Source organism: Abramis brama (assembly GCF_963993115.1).
Source record: "Abramis brama genome assembly, chromosome: 1".
Taxonomy (NCBI): Eukaryota; Metazoa; Chordata; class Actinopteri; order Cypriniformes; family Leuciscidae; genus Abramis; species Abramis brama.
This window is the reverse complement of record NC_139963.1, coordinates 29,112,941-29,136,382: the sequence shown is the minus strand read 5'-3', so window position 1 is coordinate 29,136,382 and position 23,442 is coordinate 29,112,941. Positions and strand designations below refer to the sequence as shown.

General features: G+C 37.1%; 1 protein-coding gene across 1 annotated transcript in view; it reads left to right on the top strand.

Annotated features, from left to right (window-relative positions):
• Positions 1 to 743: 743 nt before the first annotated feature.
• shank1 (SH3 and multiple ankyrin repeat domains 1) overlaps positions 744 to 23,442 on the top strand; it is a 64,490-nt gene continuing 41,791 nt past the window's right edge. Inside the window, exons 1-8 of the mRNA XM_084124794.1 lie at positions 744 to 1,861; positions 16,676 to 16,879; positions 19,741 to 19,812; positions 19,988 to 20,096; positions 21,443 to 21,597; positions 21,686 to 21,853; positions 22,874 to 22,990; positions 23,329 to 23,406. Coding sequence (XP_083980920.1) covers positions 1,376 to 1,861; positions 16,676 to 16,879; positions 19,741 to 19,812; positions 19,988 to 20,096; positions 21,443 to 21,597; positions 21,686 to 21,853; positions 22,874 to 22,990; positions 23,329 to 23,406 — 1,389 coding nt within the window. The 5' untranslated portion in view covers positions 744 to 1,375. The remainder of the gene's footprint in view (positions 1,862 to 16,675; positions 16,880 to 19,740; positions 19,813 to 19,987; positions 20,097 to 21,442; positions 21,598 to 21,685; positions 21,854 to 22,873; positions 22,991 to 23,328; positions 23,407 to 23,442) is intronic.

The window sequence follows — 23,442 nt, the reverse complement described above, 5'->3', positions numbered from 1 at the left end:
GACAGAGCCGGTGGAAGCCAAATGTCCTCTCTCTGTTGTAAAACAAGCAGTGCTTGAGTGTCTGTTCATGACAGTTGACTCTTATCATTGTAAGGAGTGTGTTTGTTTTGCATAAGGGCAAGTGGGACATAAGGGGTTGTAGTCTGTGAATGAGAATTGGCTTCTTGCCGAGGGGCCGTTCCCACGGAGATTGTTCTTGCGTTCATTACCAGCTAGACGGGAATGGAACAGAATGTAGGTGTCTTTAGAATTTGAAATGTTCTATAAGGAATAAAACATTTGTATGACTTTTTATTTTTTAATTTTTTTTTATTTTTATTTTTTACTTTAAATCACAAAAGAATATCTGGTTGTTAATTCAATACAATGGCAGTACATCATGATTAACTTTAATGCTTAAAAAGGCACCCAAGAATGTCAGCAAACAACTACATGCAGGCTCACTGGGTCAGTTAAGTGCTCCTGTTTAGGTAAAAAAACAACCCAATATTAAAGTCAAGAAATGTTTTACACCAATTTATGGTATGCATGGTAAAAACTAAAATAAAAAGTAAAAAATAATAATAATAATCCAGATAATATTTTAAGAAATCTGCATAACAGAAAAACAACCCTATATTTAAGCAGTGTTACAGCTTTTAATTTTATTTGAGCACAAGAAAATTAAATGTGAATTTAGTGTGCAGCTGCACATTTCTGCCACATACTGGACTGAACTGTGAAGCTGGTGCACAGGATGATGATGATGATGACTGAATTTTTGTGAGAATAAATGAACAAAGAAAATTTTGGGGAGTACAGTTCCTTTTAGGGACTGTTCAAACTAGATGCATTCGTGGCTGTTGTTCATTGTTTTTCTCTGTAAGCATTCGTGGCTGTTGTTCATTGTTTTTCTCTGTAAACATGCACTAAGCGGACATCTGTAATGATTGCAACGAATCTCACTTATTTTTTCAAAGTCCTGCCGTGAGCGCCACGTTTTAAGAAGTTAAAAGAAGTTTGTCTTGATTCTGTTCCATTCCACTGAGTTTCAAAATGTAATGCTTGTGGCACAAGACGCTGACATGAGACAGAGACATGTTGTGACAGTCAAAGATGTCACTCTAGTGCATGTTTAAAAATGCCGAAATGCAAGAATACGTCTGGCATGAATGGCCTGTTGCAACTTGGTGGGAGCCACTGAGTGATGGAGTGATGTGGGATTGTTTGTTCTTTTATATATTCTCTCGAACTCCTACTTCTGTTCTCTCAGTCTGCTCTCTCCTCCTCTCATCATCCACCTCTCGCTATTTCTCATGCCTGCACTCCTCCTCTCTTTTCACAGTGTGTCTCTGGGGATGATGCCATTGCCGCTGGTGCCACTCTCCCTGTCGCCATGACGATGCCGCTCAGCCCCCTCTCCAGCGACGAGGAGCAGCAAAGGATGCTGGGAAACAGTCAACACCTTTATCCAGGGGCGGAAGAGGAAGAGGAGGAGGAAGAGGAAATGGACGATGACGGCGTGGACGAGGAAGGCGAGGAGGAGAATGGAGAGCTGGAGTTGGATGATGAAGAGGATGTGGATGAGGAAGATGACATCAGGCGTGGACCAGGGCGTTTGAGAGGAGGCAGGGAAGAGGGGCACAGGCAAAAAGGCACAATGGCTGGACGACTCCCAGGAGACAGACCGCTACGACCTGGCAACCCGGGCCATGCGGCCAACCCTTATTCGTCCAACTCTGGACCCACCCAACAAACGCCGGCGAATCAGCAGCAGCAACAGCAGCGAAAGCTACGAGATCGGAGCTCGAGCAACGCACCTGACGACACACACATAGCTATGATGGTCTTTCGGATTGGCATTCCTGATATCAAACAGACGGTTAGTCACACACACAATCCCACACCTGTTTCCCAATTACCCACTCATACTCTGTGCAATATCCATCTTTTGCTAACCATGCCTGGTTGAGCCCACAGCATAAATATTAACCAGGCAGTCAGAGCGCCGCCAAACACCGTTCAAAAAATCAATTAGGTGAAATCTGAAAAAAGGGGCAGGAATAAATTACACAGACTTAGAAAAGCTGTTCTCAAGTGTTCAGTGCCAGTGTGAACATCTGAAAGAGTCTGGAGCGTGTGTTCTGCTATGGCAGGTCAGACCTCGCTCTCCCCTCAACAGAGCCAGACGTTTTCTTGGTCAATACACGTGACCTTTGCTGCACAAAAGACCTGCTACCTTATACATGTATAAAATATGAATTGACTTTGAAATAGATCCCAGAGCGGTGGGCCACACACTCAACAAACACGTATTTAATGCTGCTTCTATCACCACAAAGCAGAGGTGTCATTAGCACTTTCAATAAGTTTGTTTACATGCACTTTAAATGTTGGATTTCTGTCGGACTAAAGCAATAATTCATCTTTTTTACATGCTTAAACACCATTCCAGATTTCTCAAAAGTCAAAGTAAACAGTAAACAGTATTACTGTTTTTACTTTAATGTAGAGTAGGCAATTTCAGAGAGGCTAGCAATAGCAAGCTAGCTTTGAAAGCATAAGATCTCACCCTCCCTTCAGAGCGTCTCCAAAGCCACGCCTCCTTTAAAACACATGAACGCACACAGCAGAGTCTGCAAAGCGTCACGAGAGACGGTGATGAATTACCTCATGTCTTAAAGCACATAACATTACAATAATAATGAATGTAAACAACTTACAGAGCTCTTACTTTGTGCTACTTACTTTGGCGTTGATAGTGTTGCCATAGAAATGCATAAATCCGTGGATGTGAACAGCTCCTGGTAGAACGCCACGGGTTGTCATCTCGTAATTACGGTTATGACATGGCATGAACACAGCATAAGCTTGTTGTTTTGGTTCAGGAGGAACTGTTAAAGGCGGCTGCTGTCCAAAACTCTGCATAGCCTTGCGTAACACGCTGATGATGTGTTGTATGCGCGAACAGGGTGTGCGGAGGTATGGAAATACATATGTTGACAGGAGGGTAGGACATTGTATCAGTGATTAGATTTTTTTTAATATTTTTTATATTTAAAAAAAGAATAATTATATTTAGACCACTTCTATTACTGATTGCTATCAGGATGTGAAGAGTTTCAACCAACAAAAAATGTTAATAAAAAAATTGCCTACCCTGCCTTTAAAATAAATCAAATAAATGCAGCCTGGGTGTGAGAGAGACTTCTGTCAAAAACATCTTACCCATCATCACAAACTTTTGAACAGTAGTGGTAATTAGTGGCTCAGTGATCCAACAAATTTGACGAGTTTCTAATAAATCACTGACTTGTCCAATTACTTTGAACTCTTAAACTATGGTTTTACAGGATTCTGATAGCTCAGGAATTTATATTTAAATATGGGCTGACGCTGACTGGATCTGCTGAAATGCCCCCCCCCCCCAGTGTACACTCGAACGGCGTGCGTGTGTGTGTGTGTGAGAGTATTTTTTTATCCAAACGTGTCCTCCATGCAGATGTACAAATGTCAGCAAAATTCTGAGAGAGAGAGAGAGAGAGAGAGAGAGAAGATAAAAGAACAAAGGAAAGTAGGTAAAGGGACTCTAGTCAAACATCAAATAATAAAAACCCCAACAAAAATCCTGTAAACAACTGTATGTCTTTCAAATGGAAACAGACTCAAGGTGACCTCAACTGTTTTAGATGGAGAGAATGAGAGGGGAAAAAGATCTGGGTTTAAAGTATCCTAATGAAAAGGTTCAAGTGAAGCTCTTTTTTTTTTTACAAGACTGATTAAGAGGTTCAGTGATTCGAGGAATGAAATCACCACTGCTGTAAACCGTTTATTGTATTTTACAAATTAAAGCAGGCACTTTTAATTAAAGTCACTGTGGACCCATTTGCCAAGAGAGATGCAAACGACGACTCTGCTCCCTCCCAGACCAGAAATACATGACAGCATCTAGGATGTGTTTATAGTTGTGCTTCACTCCTTCGAATGTCAGTAATGAGGTTTACTGTTCTATCATGCTCCACAGCCCACACTATAACTGTGGGAAGTTGCAAAAGATTAATGATTCATGAATAATATGATTATGCTTGATAATTTAATTAAAATGGTTGGTAGACCTGGACCCAGAGTGTTCTTTCAATGGAAGTCAAATTGAAGTTGCTTTGCCTCTTCACAGCCCAGTCGACCAATGACTGAGATAGCGTTTTTATTACTTGCTATTTGGCACTAATATAATTTGGCACCATAATATAACCAGTGTTATTTTAGAATTATTTATATACTAACATAGTTTTTATTATTTTGAATGAGATTATTTTTAGAAATTTTGTTATGTACCATTTTATCGCTTTATTAGTTTTTGTTGAAGTTTCTATAGTTTTAGATTTATTTCCTTTTTAGTTTGTTTTATTTCATGTAGTAATTTTATTACTTCAGCTTAAACTTATTTCAATTGTTTTTTTGTCATTTTATAAATTTTTTATACGTTTTAAAAAATATATTTCTGTATACAGTAGTTTTAATTCATTTTATATCAGTTTTAGGTTTTTTTTTTCAGTTAGTAATTTTAGTACTCCAGCTTAAACTTATTTCAGTTAGTTGCCAAGGCAACATTTAATATGTAATATCTAATGTTTGTTTAATTTCATTTCAGCTTTATTTCGATTAACAAAAATGTTTTTTTAATAGTTTTAGTTAATATAATGATATTATGATGTATAATGATAACAACACTAATGATGCATCGTAGAATTAATGATTGTGAGCTTTAGACATAACCAAGCAAATATTTAGAGACTTTCTTGGTAGATTAATAATTTAAGTAATGCTTTTTCTAGAAAAATAAAAACAATCTGGCTAAATTTGTTTGTTTAAATCACTCAGTCGGACAGGATTTTAATCTTGCAACTAACTGCCAAACCACAAGCACGGGATTGTGGGATATCTGCATTTAAATATTGACCAGATGGAGGTATTTTAGTAGGCTGGATATTAAGCAAATATTAGCATATTTAAGGTTTCTGGCAGCCTTTCTCTTTCTGTCTTTCAGTTTTTATTTAGTTTTTGGAAAAACTGAACAGTATCTGCTTTGCTTTTTCCCCTCTCTCCTATTGTTGGATTGTAGAATTAATGTAGGTGTGTGTTTGTGCATTTGTGTGTGTGTGTTTGTGAGGGGGAAGTTCGTGTATGTTTGTGTGCGAGTGGAAGAGAGAGACAATGAGTGGTTATTTCTTTGTTTCAGTTATCCAAAGCTGCCTATTTAGTCCAACAAGCCACTAGCAAATTGTAATTAGTATAAGATTGGTAGATAGATGAAACAAGATGACAGTGAAACACCTGGAGGTGATATGAGCTGGATCGAAACACTCTGCCAAACATGTTTCTTGTGATTTTTAGCCCATCTGCAACACCTGCCTGTGCAGAAATGATATGACTGACTCAAATGCTGCAATATAGCAATGCATTCATGATGCAGTTTATAGTATTAAAAACAGCTTTTAACATAATTTAATTTAATGTGATTTGAATTAAAGTATCTTGATTTGAATTAGGGCTGCACAATATATCGAAATTATCAAAATATCGCAAATGTATATCGCGATATGCATATCGCAACAGCTTGCAATAACTGGGGTCTTGAACAAAAGACAAAGAGAAAATCACTCACTGCTCTTGGCTGAATAACGTTTGTAGCTTTAATAAGAATCAGTATATTTAATTAATGCAGGGAAAACTAAGGAGTGTTTTATTTTTATATTTGATTATTCAGTTTCTGTTGTTAAATAAACCTAATGTAGGATAACCTGAAACCCTAAACCCAGTGGTTTACACTGATGTTAAAATAACACTTCTTATGCTACAGTAAAACACTGATGTTCACTTTCAGAAGTTGTAGGGATGTTTTCTTGTCTCAAAAAGAATGTGAAACGCGTATGTAGGCTATATAATTTAAAATATAGTTTTAAGCTAATTTAAGTTTATTTCACACACTTTAAGCATTATCGTATCGCATATTGAATATCGCATTAATGAGTTATCGCATAGCGCATTTTTCTTCAATATCGTGCAGCCCTAATTTGAATTATCCCTAACTATTTTCTGTTTGCATGTTATTGATGTTATTCTGAACAATTCAGCCATGCATATGTTTCATATATTTTTTGAAATTTTACCTATTCATTTTTAATCAAATTGGATCTTCCAGTGGAACGAAAGACTTCTGGCGTATGCCAGACTTCTCCAATAATTTAGCTGCCCCTTTCTTACAATCGACCGCAAGCTTGCAATCAGATCTGCCTTCATCCAATCAACAACCAACAATAGAACCAAGTTACCACCCTACTTTTTTTTTTTTTTTTGATAATTCGTTTCACTCAGATGCCTCACATATGGACGAAAAGCTACGTCCGTTATATTGCGACTTTAAAGAATTTGTTATTGATTCTCTGTATACATTAAAGAAGGAAATCTTTCAGATTCTGTTTCATGTCTTTCTCTATGTCTTCCTGATTTCTGTTTTGCCTCAAACCATGTTCTTTTGAGTCTCTCTCTCTCTCTCTGTTTCCTCTGTGTGGAGTAATATGTCCGCATAATCCCAGTACATTAGGCCTGCTCTACATACCAGCTAATTCACCCTCAATAAACTTCAATTGCTCGTTAATTGTGGTTTAATGAGTTCAGGGAGAGACAGGAGGTGCACAAACACAACCGAGCAAATGTAGGGCCGCGGGAATGCCCACTCACCCTGTAATGCACTAAACGCTTTTGGACACAGATTTTACATCGGACATCAAAACAGTTTATCGTACAAAATGTCCTTGAAATCAAATATTGAAATGTATTAATATTACCACAAACTGCACAGCAGCTGCAAGCAAAATGATTAACGTGACAAAATAGGAAAGCTGATAATTGTCTAAGTGTATGCGACTTTATTTAGTGGAACAGCTGTGTTGGCAGTGTGGGGCGCTGAACCCTGAGGGGCATCAGGGCAGTAACAGAGCAACCCTGCATCTCACTCTCATTAACCACAGAGTCTGCCTGAAGGTCTGTGAACTAGTGATCGCTGAGAGCTGGGAGCAACAGCAAAGAAGTAAAGATGGATTGGAGGGAGAAAGAGAGTGAGCGGGATGGAAAGAGGATAGGACAAGGCAGGAAGGAAAAATATTACTAAACTGCAAAATAAATCTTTATCAGTATTTTGTCTATCATAACATCCTTCAAACAAAATACATCTACTGTACTTGATAACCAAACTTCCATAAAATAATACAACTTGTTTTTAGAGAATTCACTATTGTTCCAAAATTTGAGGTCACTCAGATTTATTAATGTTTTTTAAGGAGGACTCCTATACTGACTATAAGACTGCATTTATAATAAAATATAATTTATTCCTGTGGTGGCAAAGCTGAATTTTCAGCATCATTACTCCAGTCTTCAGTGTCACATGATCCTTCAGGAATCATTCTAATATGATGATTTGATGCTCAAGATAATAACATTTCTTATTATTATCAATGTTCAAAACAGTTGTGATGCTTAATATTTTTTGAAAACCGTGATAATTTTTTTTGCCAGGATTCTTTGATGAATAGAAACAGAAATACTTTTGTAACAATATTAGTCTTTTTTGCCTTTTGGTCAATTTAATGCATTCTTGCTAAATAAAAGTATATATTTCACTCTTTTTTTCTTTTTTCTTTCTTTTTTTAATCTTACCACAAACTTTTGAATGTATATAGGCAATAATGTATATCTTAAATAACATTGGTTTGTATTACTCCATTGGAGTTTACTTTAAAGGGATAGTTCACCCAAAACTTAAATTTCTGTTCCGAGCTTTCTGATCCCCACAACAATCAATCACTTTCAATTTAAAAAAATTCGACTTTATTACTACACTGTTTACATAGTAAACACAGTGCAGCGCTTCCGGGTTCTTGCGGAATTGGCCGTCGCTTTTTACGTGAGCACCACGACACGTGTGATGCTGATACAGGATCCGGCCAATACAAAGCCGGCATACTGACGTAGAACCCGGACGTAGAACCGGGTTTACAACGTGTTTACAACGTGAACAGCGTAGGAGAAGAAATTCTTCAAAAAAGTCGTTATTTTTGTTTGTTTGTTTTGCACACAAAAAGTATTCTTGTCGCTTCATAACATTAAGGTTGAACCACTGGAGTCACATGGACTATTTTAACGATGTCTTTACTACCTTTCTGGGGCTTGAAAGTGGTCATTGCATTGCAGTTTATGGAGAGGTCAGAAAGCTCTCGGATTTCATCAAAAATATCTTAATTTGTTTTCCGTCTTACGGTTTTACGGGTTCTGAACGACACAAGGGTGACTGATTTATGTCAGAAATTTCATTTTGGGGTGAAGTAACCCTTTAAGCATAAACCTCAGTTAATTTGGTTAGAATTATTTTTTAAATAAAATAAATAAATATTTGTCAATAACAAAAATTCTCAGAATTATTATTTTTTTTTTTTTTATTCCAATGGAAGAGGAAAATGGTGAAAATAAAGTCTGTGGAAATGTGAAGACTAGATGTGAGTGGTCATTAAGATGGCAATGAAGGAGAGATAGAGGAGGAGGAGGCAGTGAAGGTTATTTCCCTATAGGTCTCATTAAAGACTACTAATCCCCCCTGCTCTTGCCCTGCAGAAATGGGCCTGCACTGAAAAAAACAATTAGTAAATTTACTTAATTTTTATTTGGCAAGTTTTTGCACACATATTTTTTAAGTAAATTTCACATATGGTATTAAGTAAACTACTTAATTAAGTTAAATGAAAGTAACAAAGAAAATAAGTAATTTTAACTTTTAGGTTGAATAATATCTATTTAGTTGAAGTTTCCTTTGCAATACGTTTCACTCAAATAATATAACATTGAATTAAACCACACTTTTAAAGTATATGCTTTACTTAGAAACATTTAAGTAATAAATACAATAGATATTGTGTGAGACACCATATCTATCAGAAGCTAAGCATTACGTGAACACAGAGACCTCAATACTTGGTAGACAATACACAATGACGGTAACATTTGATGGATCGTTTTGGTGTTTGAATGTGTCATTTTGAGTAGAAAATGAACTCCAAATGTCACAAAATGGCAAGTTACTAATCCTAACATAAAAAGCAATGATAAAACAGTGTAAATACAGCTGGAAAACAGTGAAAAACCAACCTCATTGATTATTCAAGGCCCAGTGCATGATGGGAACACCAGTATGAGAAAAGTTTAGTAATTTTACTTAATTTTATAACGTTGATATTTACGCTTTCATTTCTACACGCTTGAATTGAGTACTAATATATAGTTTACTTCGCTTTTTCATATAAATTACATTGTTTTTTTTCGAAAAACAACGTAATTGACTCAAGATACTTATCCACATGATAAAGGAGGTCTTGAATGTGCCAAAAATATCAATAACTCATTTTCGACCAAAAACAAAGAACGGTCTTGTGCCTTTGCACGGTAGAACGGTGACGTTCAAAAAGGCACTTTTTGTGTTTTTTGTCTCAAGTTTGCATGCCTGTAGCTCAAGAAATAATAAAGAAATCTTAATATCCTTTTAGATTCTGGTTCTTAATGTTTCTTTTGGTATCTTCATTTTAAAGGCCCTTGATGGTTCAATCTCAGAGATATGGAGATCTTAGTGCGGCTCCTTGAGTAAATTGGTCAATTGTAAAAATTTTCAGTGGTCAAAAACCAAATGTGGGTCACTTTGCATACAGCTGATACTTTTTTCTTTTAAAGAGGAATCAACGCAGTTGCATAGAACATAGGCCTACTTTTTGAGTGCCATAAATTTGCACACCTGTTTTTCCAAAGTTTGCATGCCTGTACCTCTAAAAGTATTCAAGATATTTCTTAATACCCTTCTAGATTCTCATTCTTAATAAACTTTCCTTTTGAAATCTTCATTTTCAAGGCCCTTTATAGTTCAGTCCCATAGATACAGGGATCTAAAAGCAGCTCCATGTTCAAATTCTTTCAGTTATCGAAAACCAAATATGGTTCACTTTGTGCACAGCTAATACTTATTGCATTTGAAGAGTAATGTCTGAATAATTAATAACATTTAAACTAGAAATTTATCTTGTTTCCCTCTATCAAATGAATTGCATAAAACATAATATCTGAGTACCAAAAATCCACTGAAAATGGTTGAGGCACATTAACTTGCTCTCAAAAGTGTATTTATAAGAATCTATATTTGAATCAGTTTTAGGGATATTTGGAAGATGGGATTTTGTTTGTTTTAACAGCTTCTGAAGCTACCAAGCGTATAAAAAATGTGCAGTATCGTAACTGTGTTACATTGGCATCCCAATATCTCTGGGATTGTACCATAGGGCCTTAAAAAATAAGATTCCAAAAGAAAAGTTTCATAAGAACAAGAATCTAAAATGACATTAAGATATTTTTAACACTTCTTTAACAGGGAAACACATTTCTTGTTTCAGTGTTATTTGTTCTTCAGACAATCTTCTTTAAACAAAATAACTATCAGCTGTTTAAAAAGTTACCTACATTTGGTTCTTGACTATTAAAGATGGATAAAATTCAACTATTTGAACATGGAGCCGCTTTGATATCCCCATATCTATGGGACTGAACTATATAGGGCCTTAAAAATGAAGATTCCAAAAGAAAAGTTCATTAAGAATGAGAATCCAGAAAGATATTAAGATATCTTGAATATTTTTAGAGTTACAGGGGTGGGAATGAACAGATGAAAACTTTAGAAAAATAATATGGCACTCAAGACAGGAATGTTCTATGCAATTGAGCTGAAATGGGATACATTTATAGTTTTAACATTATTTGTTCTTCAGATATTCCTCTTTAAAAGAAAAAGTATCAGCTGTATGCAAAGTGACCCACATTTGGTTTTTGACCACTGAAAATGTTTACAATTGACCAATTTACTCACAGAGCCACATTAAGATCTCCATATCTCTGAGATTGAACCGTCGAGGGCCTTCACAATTGCTTTTTGTCATTTTGAACTGTCACCGTTGGTATATACTGAAACAAAGATTGTTAAAGTCGACATATTTTACTAATATACCTATTAATCTCTGTGTAAAAATAAAATAATGATGCTGCCATCTTTCTAAAGTCATTTTTACACCCGTCTAATTTGTCTCAATCTCACGTGAAAATTGTCATTTTGTCACTACAAAATAACGGATTACTCAGAAAATATACATGAGACATTTAATATTTTGGCTTTCATCACTATTTATGTTTGTCTTTCTACAGAAAAAAATATTAACAAAATTTGAGCTGGGGACCTCTGGTTGATTTGACGCGGAATGACCCAATAACATAATGTAACATTTACATACATGAGACCGTTTCAGATTACAGCAATGGTTTCCTTCTTTATCATTGGGGATAGTTATTTTTTTGATCATATTTTCATGATAATATTGAAATTGTGGTCTCCTAATGATTAGCTCAGTTATTCATATCACAGGTTGCAAAAAAAAAAAAAAAAAAAGGTTTCCATATATCTTTACTGAATGTCATGTAATTATTCACTGATTTTGAGATGTCGTTCAGAGCTGCCCATTTTTCAACCTTTTTTGAGTTTTCAGAAGTTGATTCAACAAGTACATCAACAGAATTGACTTCAAGAGGCCCAGTCCTGACCTCAACTGAGATGTTTTGAAATGACTATAGGAGTGTGACTCACTCATGACATCCCAAGATTATTGCAGAGCTGAAACAGTTTTGTAAAGCAGCATAGTGCAGAATTCCACTTGACCTCCTGCGAGTCTGATCCGCATTTGCAGGAAATGGTTATTGCTGGCAAAGGATTCGACCGAAATTGTTATTATTAAATCCATTATTAATCCATTTTTATTAAATCTATTCTTTTTCACCCTGCACTGTGAATGTTTACATAGTGTGTTCCAGTGTTGTTTGTTTAAGCAAAAGTTGTTTGTCTATTGTTGATATGATTAAATTTTATGAAAATTTTAACCCTACAGTACATCTACATGTGTATATCAGATATTCCTCTTTAAAAGAAAAAGTATCAGCTGTATGCAAAGTGACCCACATTTGGTTTTTGACCACTGAAAATGTTTACAATTGACCAATTTACTCAAGGAGCCACATTAAGATCTCCATATCTCTGAGATTGAACCGTCGAGGGCCTTCACAATTGCTTTTTGTCATTTTGAACTGTCACTGTAAAGTTTTGTCATTTTGAACTGTCACTGAAAACTTTAGAAAAATAATATGGCACTCAAGACAGGAATGTTCTATGCAATTGAGCTGATAGAAAAGAAATGGGATACATTTATAGTTTTAACATTATTTGTTCTTCAGATATTCCTCTTTAAAAGAAAAAGTATCAGCTGTATGCAAAGTGACCCACATTTGGTTTTTGACCACTGAAAATGTTTATAATTGACCAATTTACTTTTATTAAATCCAGACAAGACAGAGGTAATACTTATCGGTTCAAAAAACCGCCCACAGAACCTCTCACAATACAACTTTGACATCGTAGGATGTCCTGTTACTTTATCCTCTACAGTAAAAGACCTGGGTGTTATACTCGATTGTAACCTGTCTTTTGAAAATCATATTTCGTATGTTACAAAAACAGCCTTTTTCCACCTTAGAAACATTGCTAAGCTACGTAATATGCTATCAGTTTCTGATGCAGAAAAGTTAGTTCATGCATTCATGACCTCGAGACTAGATTACTGTAATGCTTTATTAGCCGGTTGTCCTGCATCCTCAATAAACAAGCTACAGTTAGTCCAAAATGCAGCCGCTAGAGTTCTTACTAGATCAAGAAAATATGATCATATAACACCGATTTTATCATCACTACATTGGCTACCTATAAAGTTCCGTATTAATTATAAGGTATTGCTACTGACTTATAAAGCCCTAAACGGCTTAGCTCCAGTCTATTTAACGGATCTTCTATCGCCCTATAATCCATCGCGCTCTTTAAGATCAATAAATTCAAGGCTTTTGGTCATACCTAGGATATCCAGATCAACCAAAGGAGGGAGAGCATTTTCACATTTGGCTCCAAAACTCTGGAATAGCCTTCCTGATACTGTTCGTTGCTCGGACTCGCTCTCCCAGTTTAAAACTAGATTAAAGACGCATCTTTTCAGCCAGGCATTCATATAATATTGTTAATCTCACAGTTTCAAACTACAATCCGGCCTCTAGTTCATAAATGCCAGAGGAGAACTGGCCCCCGACTGAGCCTGGGTTCTCCCAAGGTTTTTTTTTTTCTCCATTAGGTCACCTGATGGAGTTTTAGGACACCATTAGGCCGCTTGATGGAGTTTTTTCGGTTCCTTGCCACTGTTGCCTTTGGCTTGCTCAGTTGGGGATATTTTGGGGATATTTAATTTTATTCTATCAATCAATAAATTCCACTAGAAACAAACTTTGTTGTATTATTTTATTTTAATACTGTGAAGCTGCTTTGATACAATCTGTATTGTGAAAAGCGCTATACAAATATACTTGATTTGATTTGATTTGACTGTTGGTATATACTGAAACAAAGATTGTTAAAGTCGACATTATATATATATATATAAATATATATATATATATTATATATATATATATAAATAATTTTTCCTACAACTACACACTGCATTTCTATAGTTCAGACTTATCTAGAGTAAGATATATATATAATATATATATGTGTGTGTATATATATATATATATATGTATATATATGTATATGAAGACTTCAGATGCAAAAGCCTCTAAGTGCCATCTGAAATTTCCTTCTAGAATGATCATTTTTATCAAGCTTGTATTTTTATGTTTTATGTACCTATTAATTGTCATTAAAGTGAAATTACTGAACTTAAACATACGAGCTTGAAAAAAATGCTATATCTACATCAAATCTGTCCTAACATTAGCATATTCTTGCCTGATTGCTATTTGATAAAGACTCATTTGTCGCTCTGAGTGTCAAAATTGCAAAAAATATTATTTTGTTCATGTATGTAATATGTATATGTGACCCTGGACCTTAACTTTAACTGAATGTTGTACCTCTTGAAACCAATTAAGCTTAATGAGATAGAGTATAGAGGGAAATAATAGGAATCAAAGTAATGGATTCAAAACTGAATAAAGAACAGAGAAAAACAAGTATGAAAAAGGCAAAAGAGGGAAAAGTGAGGGAGAGATGTAGCTCTTAAACAGAATCTTTATCAACAAACCCTTTAGTCCAGGAGATGCAAGCAAGGACATTTAGGTACATTTTGTTTAATTTAATAATCTGCTTAGAACCTTTATCTATAAATTGTTCCTCAACACAGGATGTCACGCTTATTGTCAGTGGAAAAAAAGAGGACAGTATTATGAAGAAGGCTGTGGTTTGGATCTGAAAATAATAGCTCTTAGATTAACACTAAATTACTATAATTAGATATCATTATAATAAATCATTTTCCGGGTTGATTATCATCATTCCAACAAAATTATTCACAAGGGTACAAATGAACTCACATCTGCATCTGTGTTGTGTGCCTTTTAAAAAAATAAAAATAATTTGCATTGTGTGCGTATAGTGTTAAAAGGATAGTTTACTCAAAAATGAAAATTCTGTCATTATGTACTAACCCTCATTTTGTTTCACTCCTGTACGGCTTTTATTCTTCCATGGAAAACGCAAGGAGATGTTGTGAAGAATGTTCACACTGCTTTTTCCATTCAGTGAAAGTGGATGGGAACTAGGGGGTGTCCAGTGCCAAAAAATAAATAAATAAATAAATAAATAAAGCACCATAAAGGTAGTCCAAAGGACTTGTGCGCTATATTCTGTCTGAAGCCATATGATAGTTTTGCACATGACACCGTATGTGACAAAAGAAGTGTCCGAATTCACAGAACTAAAAAAAACAGTAGGCAAAAAGTACCCGGATGACCTACTTCTTCCGGCGAGATTATGAAGTGTGCATTTGAAGGACACTTTACTATCCCATGAGGCCATGGGAGAGGATTTGTGAATGACCGTGAAGTAACTGACGCTGGTAGGTCACATGATAATGACAACATGGCGAATGTAGTATGTCCAGATTACATTCATACTACACACATGCATCCTATATAGAACATACTTTTTTTGCGGCCGTGAAGTAATTACTTATTCAAAATAATGACCTACTCAAGAGAGTATGCGATTTTGGATGCAGCCATCATCTTTTGACTTACACAGAAAGAAAGTCTTATGGGTTTCAAAAGGCATGAGGGTGTAGAAATGATGACGACATTTTCATTTTTAGGCAAACTATTCCTTTACACATATCCTTGCATATGCAAGATGTTTCACTTGTATGGAGTGACATTTGAGTGATCTTGACATGTATTGATACTCCAAATTGTTTGTGAAGTCATCCACTACACCTATGACCTCTCTCGAGCAGAAACCCCCAACCAGTGCACATACACTCCGTCAGATCACACTGAAACACGCACACCATACCATAGCGCACCAAGGGACTGCTGAGATGTTTCTATGGCAACCTGCAGCTTGCTCCACTAATGAACTGGTTGCCATGGTGATGGGGATTGGCTGTGCGCAAAGTGAGAGACTGAATAACAGAGGGAGGAAGAAATTTCACACTTCTCTGTGCTACTGAATGTACACACACACACATTCAAGAGGAACATGGTAGAGAAAGCAGGAAACTGACTGTTTCAGACTTAAACCCTAAACACATGCATGGACCAATCACAGCAACTCCTCAAGGTCAGAGGATGGGATTTGATTTAAGCAACCCGCTGCAGGGCTGTTCCATTTTCACAGTTCCTGGAACAGTGCTGCTGTCCTAAAATCCAGCCAGAGCAGCTTGAAGCTAACATGTCCCTTAGCCGGGAGCTAGTGCTCAAGCTAGGAGGCTGCAAGGAGTTTTAGGCAATGTCATAGCAAGAACCGTGCGGAATTCCTGACATTCCTAATAATCAACTATTACGGCACCTGTGCAGGCTATTAATTATAGCTATTACTACAGGCTAATTAATCAATTCGCATTCCCATTTAGCACTAACAGTGTGACCAAAGACTCAAATGAACTGTTGAGATGTTAACTGAAATGAGATGTTAATGACCTGATGGCCAATTGCTGGTCAGGGGTTGGCTAATCCGACAAGCAGTGCTGTTTCACCTGAGTGAATCACAATGTCTCCCTCTAGTGCACACTGGACAGAACTGTCAATAATCAATAATTTGATTATTTTTCTTAAACAGCAAATCATCAATATTAGAATGATTTCTGAAGGATCATGCGACACTGAAGTCTGAATGCTGAAAATTCAGCTTTGACATCACAGGAATAAATGTCATTTTAAAATATATTACAATAGAAAACCGTTAAATTGTAATAATATTTCACAATATTACTGTTTGCACTGTATTTTGTATCAAATAATCAGATACATCTTTCAAAAACAATAAAAAAAATCTAATCAACCCCAAATCTTTGAACAGTAGTGTCTATATATAAATAAAATATCTAAAAACAAATATTTAAAATTGAAATGTAATATTATTATAGTATATTATGTTAATATAATATAAGATTTGTATATAATAAAATGCAAATAGCTGAATCATTTTGTTTATCTAACAGTCTTTTTCCCCCATCTGTCTCTGTAGAAGTGTCTGAGGTTCAACCCTGATGCAACCGTATGGAAGGCGAAGCAGCAGGTGTTGTGTAGTCTAACCGAATCCCTAAGAGATGTTTTAAACTATGGCCTTTTCCAACCTGCTACTGACGGGCACGATGCCAAGTTCCTGGAGGAAGAGAGGCCACTCCGCGAGTACCCACAATCCTTTGAGAAAGGAGTACCCTACCTGGAGGTACCCTTCCTTTTATTCTCCTCTTTATTTTAGGCATTTTTTGTTTACTTTTGTTTGTTCCATAATTGAATGTTAATGTTGGTGCTAGGAAACTGCTGCTTCAAATTGTTTGTTGCCTAGGTGATGATAATTCTTTAAGCGGCTTCTCTGGTGAATCCTAATAACCCTGATATGGTTTACTGGAGATTTGTCTTGCACTGAAAAAGATTAAAATGTTTTTTTTTTTATTATTTGTAGAGCACAGGGTAATTACTATTATACAACAATAGTCAACTCAAAGTCTAATTAATTCACAAGAAGCCAAACCCTTTTCATTTGAAGTTGATATTTTCTTTTCAATCTGATACCAAATGCTACTACCAGGGTCTATAAATAATGACACCTCTTCCATAAATCTATTTAAAAGCCATACTTTTTAACAACAATTCATCACAGAATATGATTAACAACTTAATTTAGGTGTTTCAACGTTTCTGCTTGTTCATTTGCAATGCTTGATACTTTGAGGTTGATGCAAAATAAGTTATTTTAGTATTATTTAGTATTTTGATATTCTGTTCTGTTTCCTTCAGTTCCTATTTCCATATTTAGTTTCGGTTTCCTTGGTGTCTGATCATGTCCCTGTTTGTTTGTGTGATTAATTATCATCAGCTGTAGATTATGTAGTTCCTGATTATCCCCTGCATATATACTCTCTGTTCAGTTTAGTCCTTTGTTAATTATTGTTTATATTTACTTCTGTGGTTGTGTTTCCATTGTTCAGTGTTTGTCTTTAACTCTTTCCCCACCATTGACGGAAATTTCTGACTTTCCATGTTTTCACTGTAATAAGGTAGGGGGTGCTATTATGCATCTTCTGAAAGAGTACTGAATCTGCAGATCAGAAGACATGTAAAGAAGAAGCAGAAAAAAGTGATAGCATATGTTAGCAGATGCATATGTAAAATAATGTGATCATCAACACGATCAAACAGCATATAAATCAAAACTGCCTAACGTTACTGGATGAAATATCGACCCAGGAAGATGGACTCGATCTACTCCATCTATGATTATCGTTCCCATATCCTCATCTGCGAGCCAGAGACAGCTACCGAGCCCGTTCCCAGAGCCAGGAGCGGACCTCTGCCTTATAGATGTGTAGTCCTCGGATCCAGTTCCCTCCTGAGTCCCCACCTTCAAATCGGCACCTTCTCCTCCAGTCCAGTCCGGCTATCTGGATGCTCCGGACCTGTCCACAAATATTCCTTCTCCGATGTTCCCGCCCGTCTTCCTGGTCCCATCTCCTCCACTGGTTACGTCCCCTGGATCCGTCGGCTCCACTGGTGTTGTCCTGCTCCTCGGCTCTACCCCTACCCCTAACTCAGTGGGTTTCAATTGTTTTCAATGGGAGCGCCGCGTTTTTAAAAAGCCATGAGCGTAACAAGGCACTGAGCGTTTTTTTTTCACGCTGAAGCGCTGAGCGCCCGGTGTTTTTTACTGGTCGCCGAGAGTTAAAGAATGTTCAACTTTGTGTAAAATGCAGCGCTGATCACTGTCACTTTTTACCCAGCCGTCCAATCACAGTGGAGGAGAGGCGGGACTAATACCACACCGACCAACCGCCACATTCTGCTTGTACAACCTCAACAGATGACAACAACAAGCATAATAACGGAACAAAATAATTTAAAACAAGAGCCAGAGAAAATGTTGTTTTTGTATGAAACAAAATATGTGTTAAATGAGATAATAGTAACACTTTCGCAGATATTCCGTATAACAAGCAAAGTGTCTCAACTGAAAAAATTGCTGCGCTACCAAAACTGCCCATAGCTTGGCGTTTTCAGCTGGCTAAAAACGCTTTGGTGGACACACGGCCTAAGACTCCTCCGGGTTCCCTCATCCCTCCAGCTCAGCCTCAGTCAGTTGTCGTTCTGCCTCTGCCACGGAATTCCGGGTCTCTGGCTGCACCTCGACCCTCCACCCCTTTGGCTCCACCAGGCTTCTCCTTCCCTCTGGGTTCCCCGTCATCCTCACTCCCTCCATCGTCACCCTGCCAAGCCCCCGTCTCTGCCTCGGTCTTGTGAGCCAGCAGCTCCACCTTGGGCTTCCGGGCTGTGGATGTCGCCCTGGTCCGTCGGTTTCTCCATGCACCCTGGCTCCACCTCCAGCCGTCAGTCTCCGGGTTCCGCCTGGGGATTCAGCCAAAGCTCCACCCTGGCTCCTCCTGCCGTCAGCTCCACCATGGTATTTCTCGCTTCCTCCTGCTCCTCATCCCTGTCCACCACCAGCTCCACATCCTCCTCCAAAGCCCACTCCCTTCCTCCACACTCGAACTATCATGAGGACGCACCTTCCAGGAGGGGGGAGTACTGTCACGACTAATGACTGTTTCCCTACTCTGTTTAGTTTTTGGTTTCCTTGGTTTCTGATTATGCCCGTTTGTTTCTGTTATAAACTGTCATCAGCGGTATCTTATTCAGTCCTTAATTATCCTCTGCATATACTCTCAGTTTAGTCATTTTAGTACTTCAACTTCAACATATTTGTTTAAATTAGTTGCCAAGGCAACATTTATAAATGTCCAATTTTTTAAAAAGGTTTTCATGTAATATTTATATTTTATTTCAGCTTTATTTCAATCACCTAAAACGTTTTTTTAATAGTTTTAGTTTAAGTTACTGTTATCTGATATACACAACTATGAAAGGAAGTGTCCATAAATGAATTGTGCCATTTTCTGAATAATTTGTTTAAGGAAAACAGAAAACTGCTTTTAAACCCTCCTTATTACTACAAACATGTAACTGATGAAAGGCCTTGAAGTTTTTTCTTAATCTTAATCTTTCTTTCTCTAATTTTGATTTACTTTCACACAGTTTCGCTACAAAACCAGGGTGTACAAACAGACAAATCTTGATGAGAAACAGCTGGCCAAACTACACACTAAGGTAGGCTTCGCCACAGAAATCATCTTATTCTTGGTTGCAAACAGAAATATATAGTGAACATTCAAGGGGTGCTACTTGCGTGTTAGTGTGTGTGTTAAATATGACAAGTAGCTTATCCTCAGGACCCTGGAGAGAACGGCTGTGAGCCATGAGTTGTATGTGTCTCCCTCTACAGGCCAGTCTGAAGAAGTTAATGGAATACATACAGACCGGTGCTGCGGATAAGGTAGCCAAACTTATAGACAAAGGACTTGACCCCAACTACCACGACCCTGATACAGGAGGTGAGGTGTCAGGCACTGCGCTGTTACTTCCTGTGAGAGTTAATGAACTTCCCATTAGTGCAGCTGCCTGAATAATGAATTACTGCCAGCAGAGCATAAACTGGCCCACACATGCTATATGCTTATGGAAATAGGGTTGCATGAATATTCAATGAGTGTTTGCAGGAATGGACATTTGCATCTTCTCAAGCGATCCATGCAGTTTCTAACAAAAGTCATCTGGAGTTTGAATTATATGCAGCAAAAGCGTAAGGTTAACGTTAGACTCAGTGGCTGCTTCCTAAACAAACAAACAAACAAACAAAAACACAATTACTGCTTTTGGGCTGTTTAATGAGATGAGACTATTACTGCAGCTCAGTGGTTCAGTTCAATGCGTGTCAACAAAGGAAAACCACTGATTAATTTGAATGTAACAGGGCAGCATCTTTTATGGCACATTAATACAAGTTTTTAGCGCTTTGGTGAGATGGAGACGTGGCCAGAAATGCCGTGAAAGTAATTTTATGGACCAGATGACAATGCAGAGTAATATTAGTGTCCGTTTGCAGCAGAGTGTGACGTGCCAGACGGCTACCTTGAGTGCTGTTCACAGTTTGTGTCGTCTGCGTTATCACAGAGTTGATGTTGTGCTTGCCAGGCTGACAGTCACTTCTCAAAGCAGACCCTGCTAACGTGGAGTGAGAACTGATGCACTCTTTGCAACCACTAGGAGGCTGATCTGGAAAACTATGATATTCTGTTGCATTTAAAGTCATAGTTTACCCAAAAATGAAAATAATGTTGTTCATGTTGTTCCAAACCTAACTTTATTTTTGTTTCTGTAGAACACAAAAGGAGATATTTTAAATAATGTACTGAAAAATATTATAAAGCTGTTAACCACTGCAAACGAATCATTGAGTTGAACAAGAGATCTGGATCAGTTTGATTTGTGAAAGAATCTTTGTGAAATGGATCAACTGCTTTATTAAATAGATCCGACTGAAAAGAAGTTTGTCTGTTCAATCTGACATTACAGCTTCTCACATCAACACACAAAAATATACGAATAACGTACTTCCACATTGCTTGTAATTATGCATTTGCCTGATAGATAAATAATTGATCTTTGGTGTGTTTATGTACTTGTGTAGGTACTTGTATGTGTAGGGACAAATTTGTACCCAGAAGAAAGGTAAACATGACAAAACCTCATTTGTAAGAAGAGTATAAAAATAAATAAATGTTTTCGGTTAGGGTGTGGGTTAGCTGTATATAAAATCAATAGAAGTCTATGCAATGTCCTCATTTAGGCAGATAAATAAAGTCAAGTAAACGTGTGTGTGTGTGTGTGTGTGTGGCAGAGACCCCACTCACTCTGGCCGTGCAGTCTGAGTCGGGCGGAGGGGAGAACATCAGGGTGCTGGTGATGGGTGGAGCTCACATTGACTTTAGGGCAAAGGATGGCTTGACTCCTCTCCACAAGGCTGTCAGGGCACATGGACACACTGCCCTACTGGTAACACATATACAAAACCACATATGCTCATAATTAAATATTAATATTTAAATCTAATCATCTGGTTTCTTTTTCTTTTTTTTTTTAGACGCTGTTGTCTTTGGGGGCATCTCCTGATTATAAGGACCGCCGTGGGCTCACACCTCTTTACCACACTGTGCTGATAGGGGGCGACACCTCCTGCTGTGAGACCCTCCTGTACCACAGAGCCAAGCTGGGGCTCCGTGATGAGAATGGCTGGGACGAGACCCATCAGGTACAAAGAAATGCTGAGAAGAAGACTGTGTGTGATATATATACAGGAAATGCAGTTTCATAATTGTCAGTGAGTGTTATTTTAAACATACAATTTGTATATTTTCTTAAATTCAGATTTTCAGTGATTTATGCTGATAAAACAATTTTATTCTTCTTTCAAAAACATTGAACAAAACAAAGCCCCAAACTTTTCTTCTATTATTTTATTGTCCCAGCTTTTTTCAAGTTACCTCCACAGTACCTTCGTTTGTAAGACTCAAGCACTGTTTCACGGAGACTAACCAGAAACATGTTCCTTTTGACTCATATTATATTAGATTTAATTTAGCATTATAAGTTTTAATATTATTAAGGGTATTATTACTTTAATACAGCAGTACAGTGGGTTAATACAGTGGGTGAAAAACAGACTCGCCAAGTTTCTGCTTTTTTTTTTTGCCATTCAAGTTTAGGGGAAAATCATTCAGAAACTTTCTCAGAGAAAGTCCTTATGGGGTATTTGACTTGGTATTTGAATGAAATCCAGATTAAATGTTTAACAAAAGTAAAGTCATTTGCAGTCATCAAATCATTTGCAGTAATCATCAAAGCTAAAAAAGTCTAATTCACTGTAAATTTTACATATTTAAATGAAACATAAACATAATACAAACATGGGTATAGGCAACAGAGACAATTTCAAATTTCTTTCAAGTACCACTGGTTGAGAATCTCTGCTGAGTCTTTGTCCTCTCTTTGTGCATGTGTGCATTTCCATATCTATTTTGATTCTTTCGTTCTCTTCCTCTCACTCACACATTCACTGCGGTGTTAATTAGCAAAGGTGTCTGTTCTGACAATGTATAAGATCTATTCTTCTCTCCCTCTTCTTCCTTCATGTCAAATGACTGTTTCTGCCTCTTCCTATCCACTTCTCTTTTTTTCTGTCCTCCTCTCTGAACGATCCTGTGGATCCTTTGCTGTTCTTTATCCATCCTATTTCCTTTCCCTTTTTTTCTGTCTCTCTCCTTCTCTCCAGGCTTGTCAAAATGGGAACTCTCAACACTTGGAGCACCTACTTTTTTATGGTGCGGATTCCTCATCCCAGAATGCCTCAGGAAACACTGCCCTGCACATATGTGCATTATATAACAAGGTATAACTGCCGATCTAGGCACAAAAATCAAGACAAATAATAAAATCTAAAAAATGTCCATCTTACACCAGCATGAATTTTCAGGCTGGTTTAGGCTGGTTTGGTGCCATTCTCTTCATCCTCAAAATTAAAGCCATGCTTTTCACTAACTGGTAAAGCTGGTAGCATGGTTTTTCTAGTGATGCTTTAAAGGTCCCCGTGAAGATATTATTATTTTGTGTACAAGTGGTATATTTACTGCGGTGCTAAACTTTTATGAATAGTTCTTACTATATTTTATGGCCTGCATCAGATGTCTTCAGTGTCTTGTGGCTGTTATTGGCTAATTCTACTTTTAGGAGAGCTGTGTCCGAATTCTGTTGTATCGAGGAGCCAATAAGGACACAAAGAATAACAGTGGGCAGACCCCCTTCCAGGTAATTATTAGACTGTCACTTGCACGTTATTGTTTG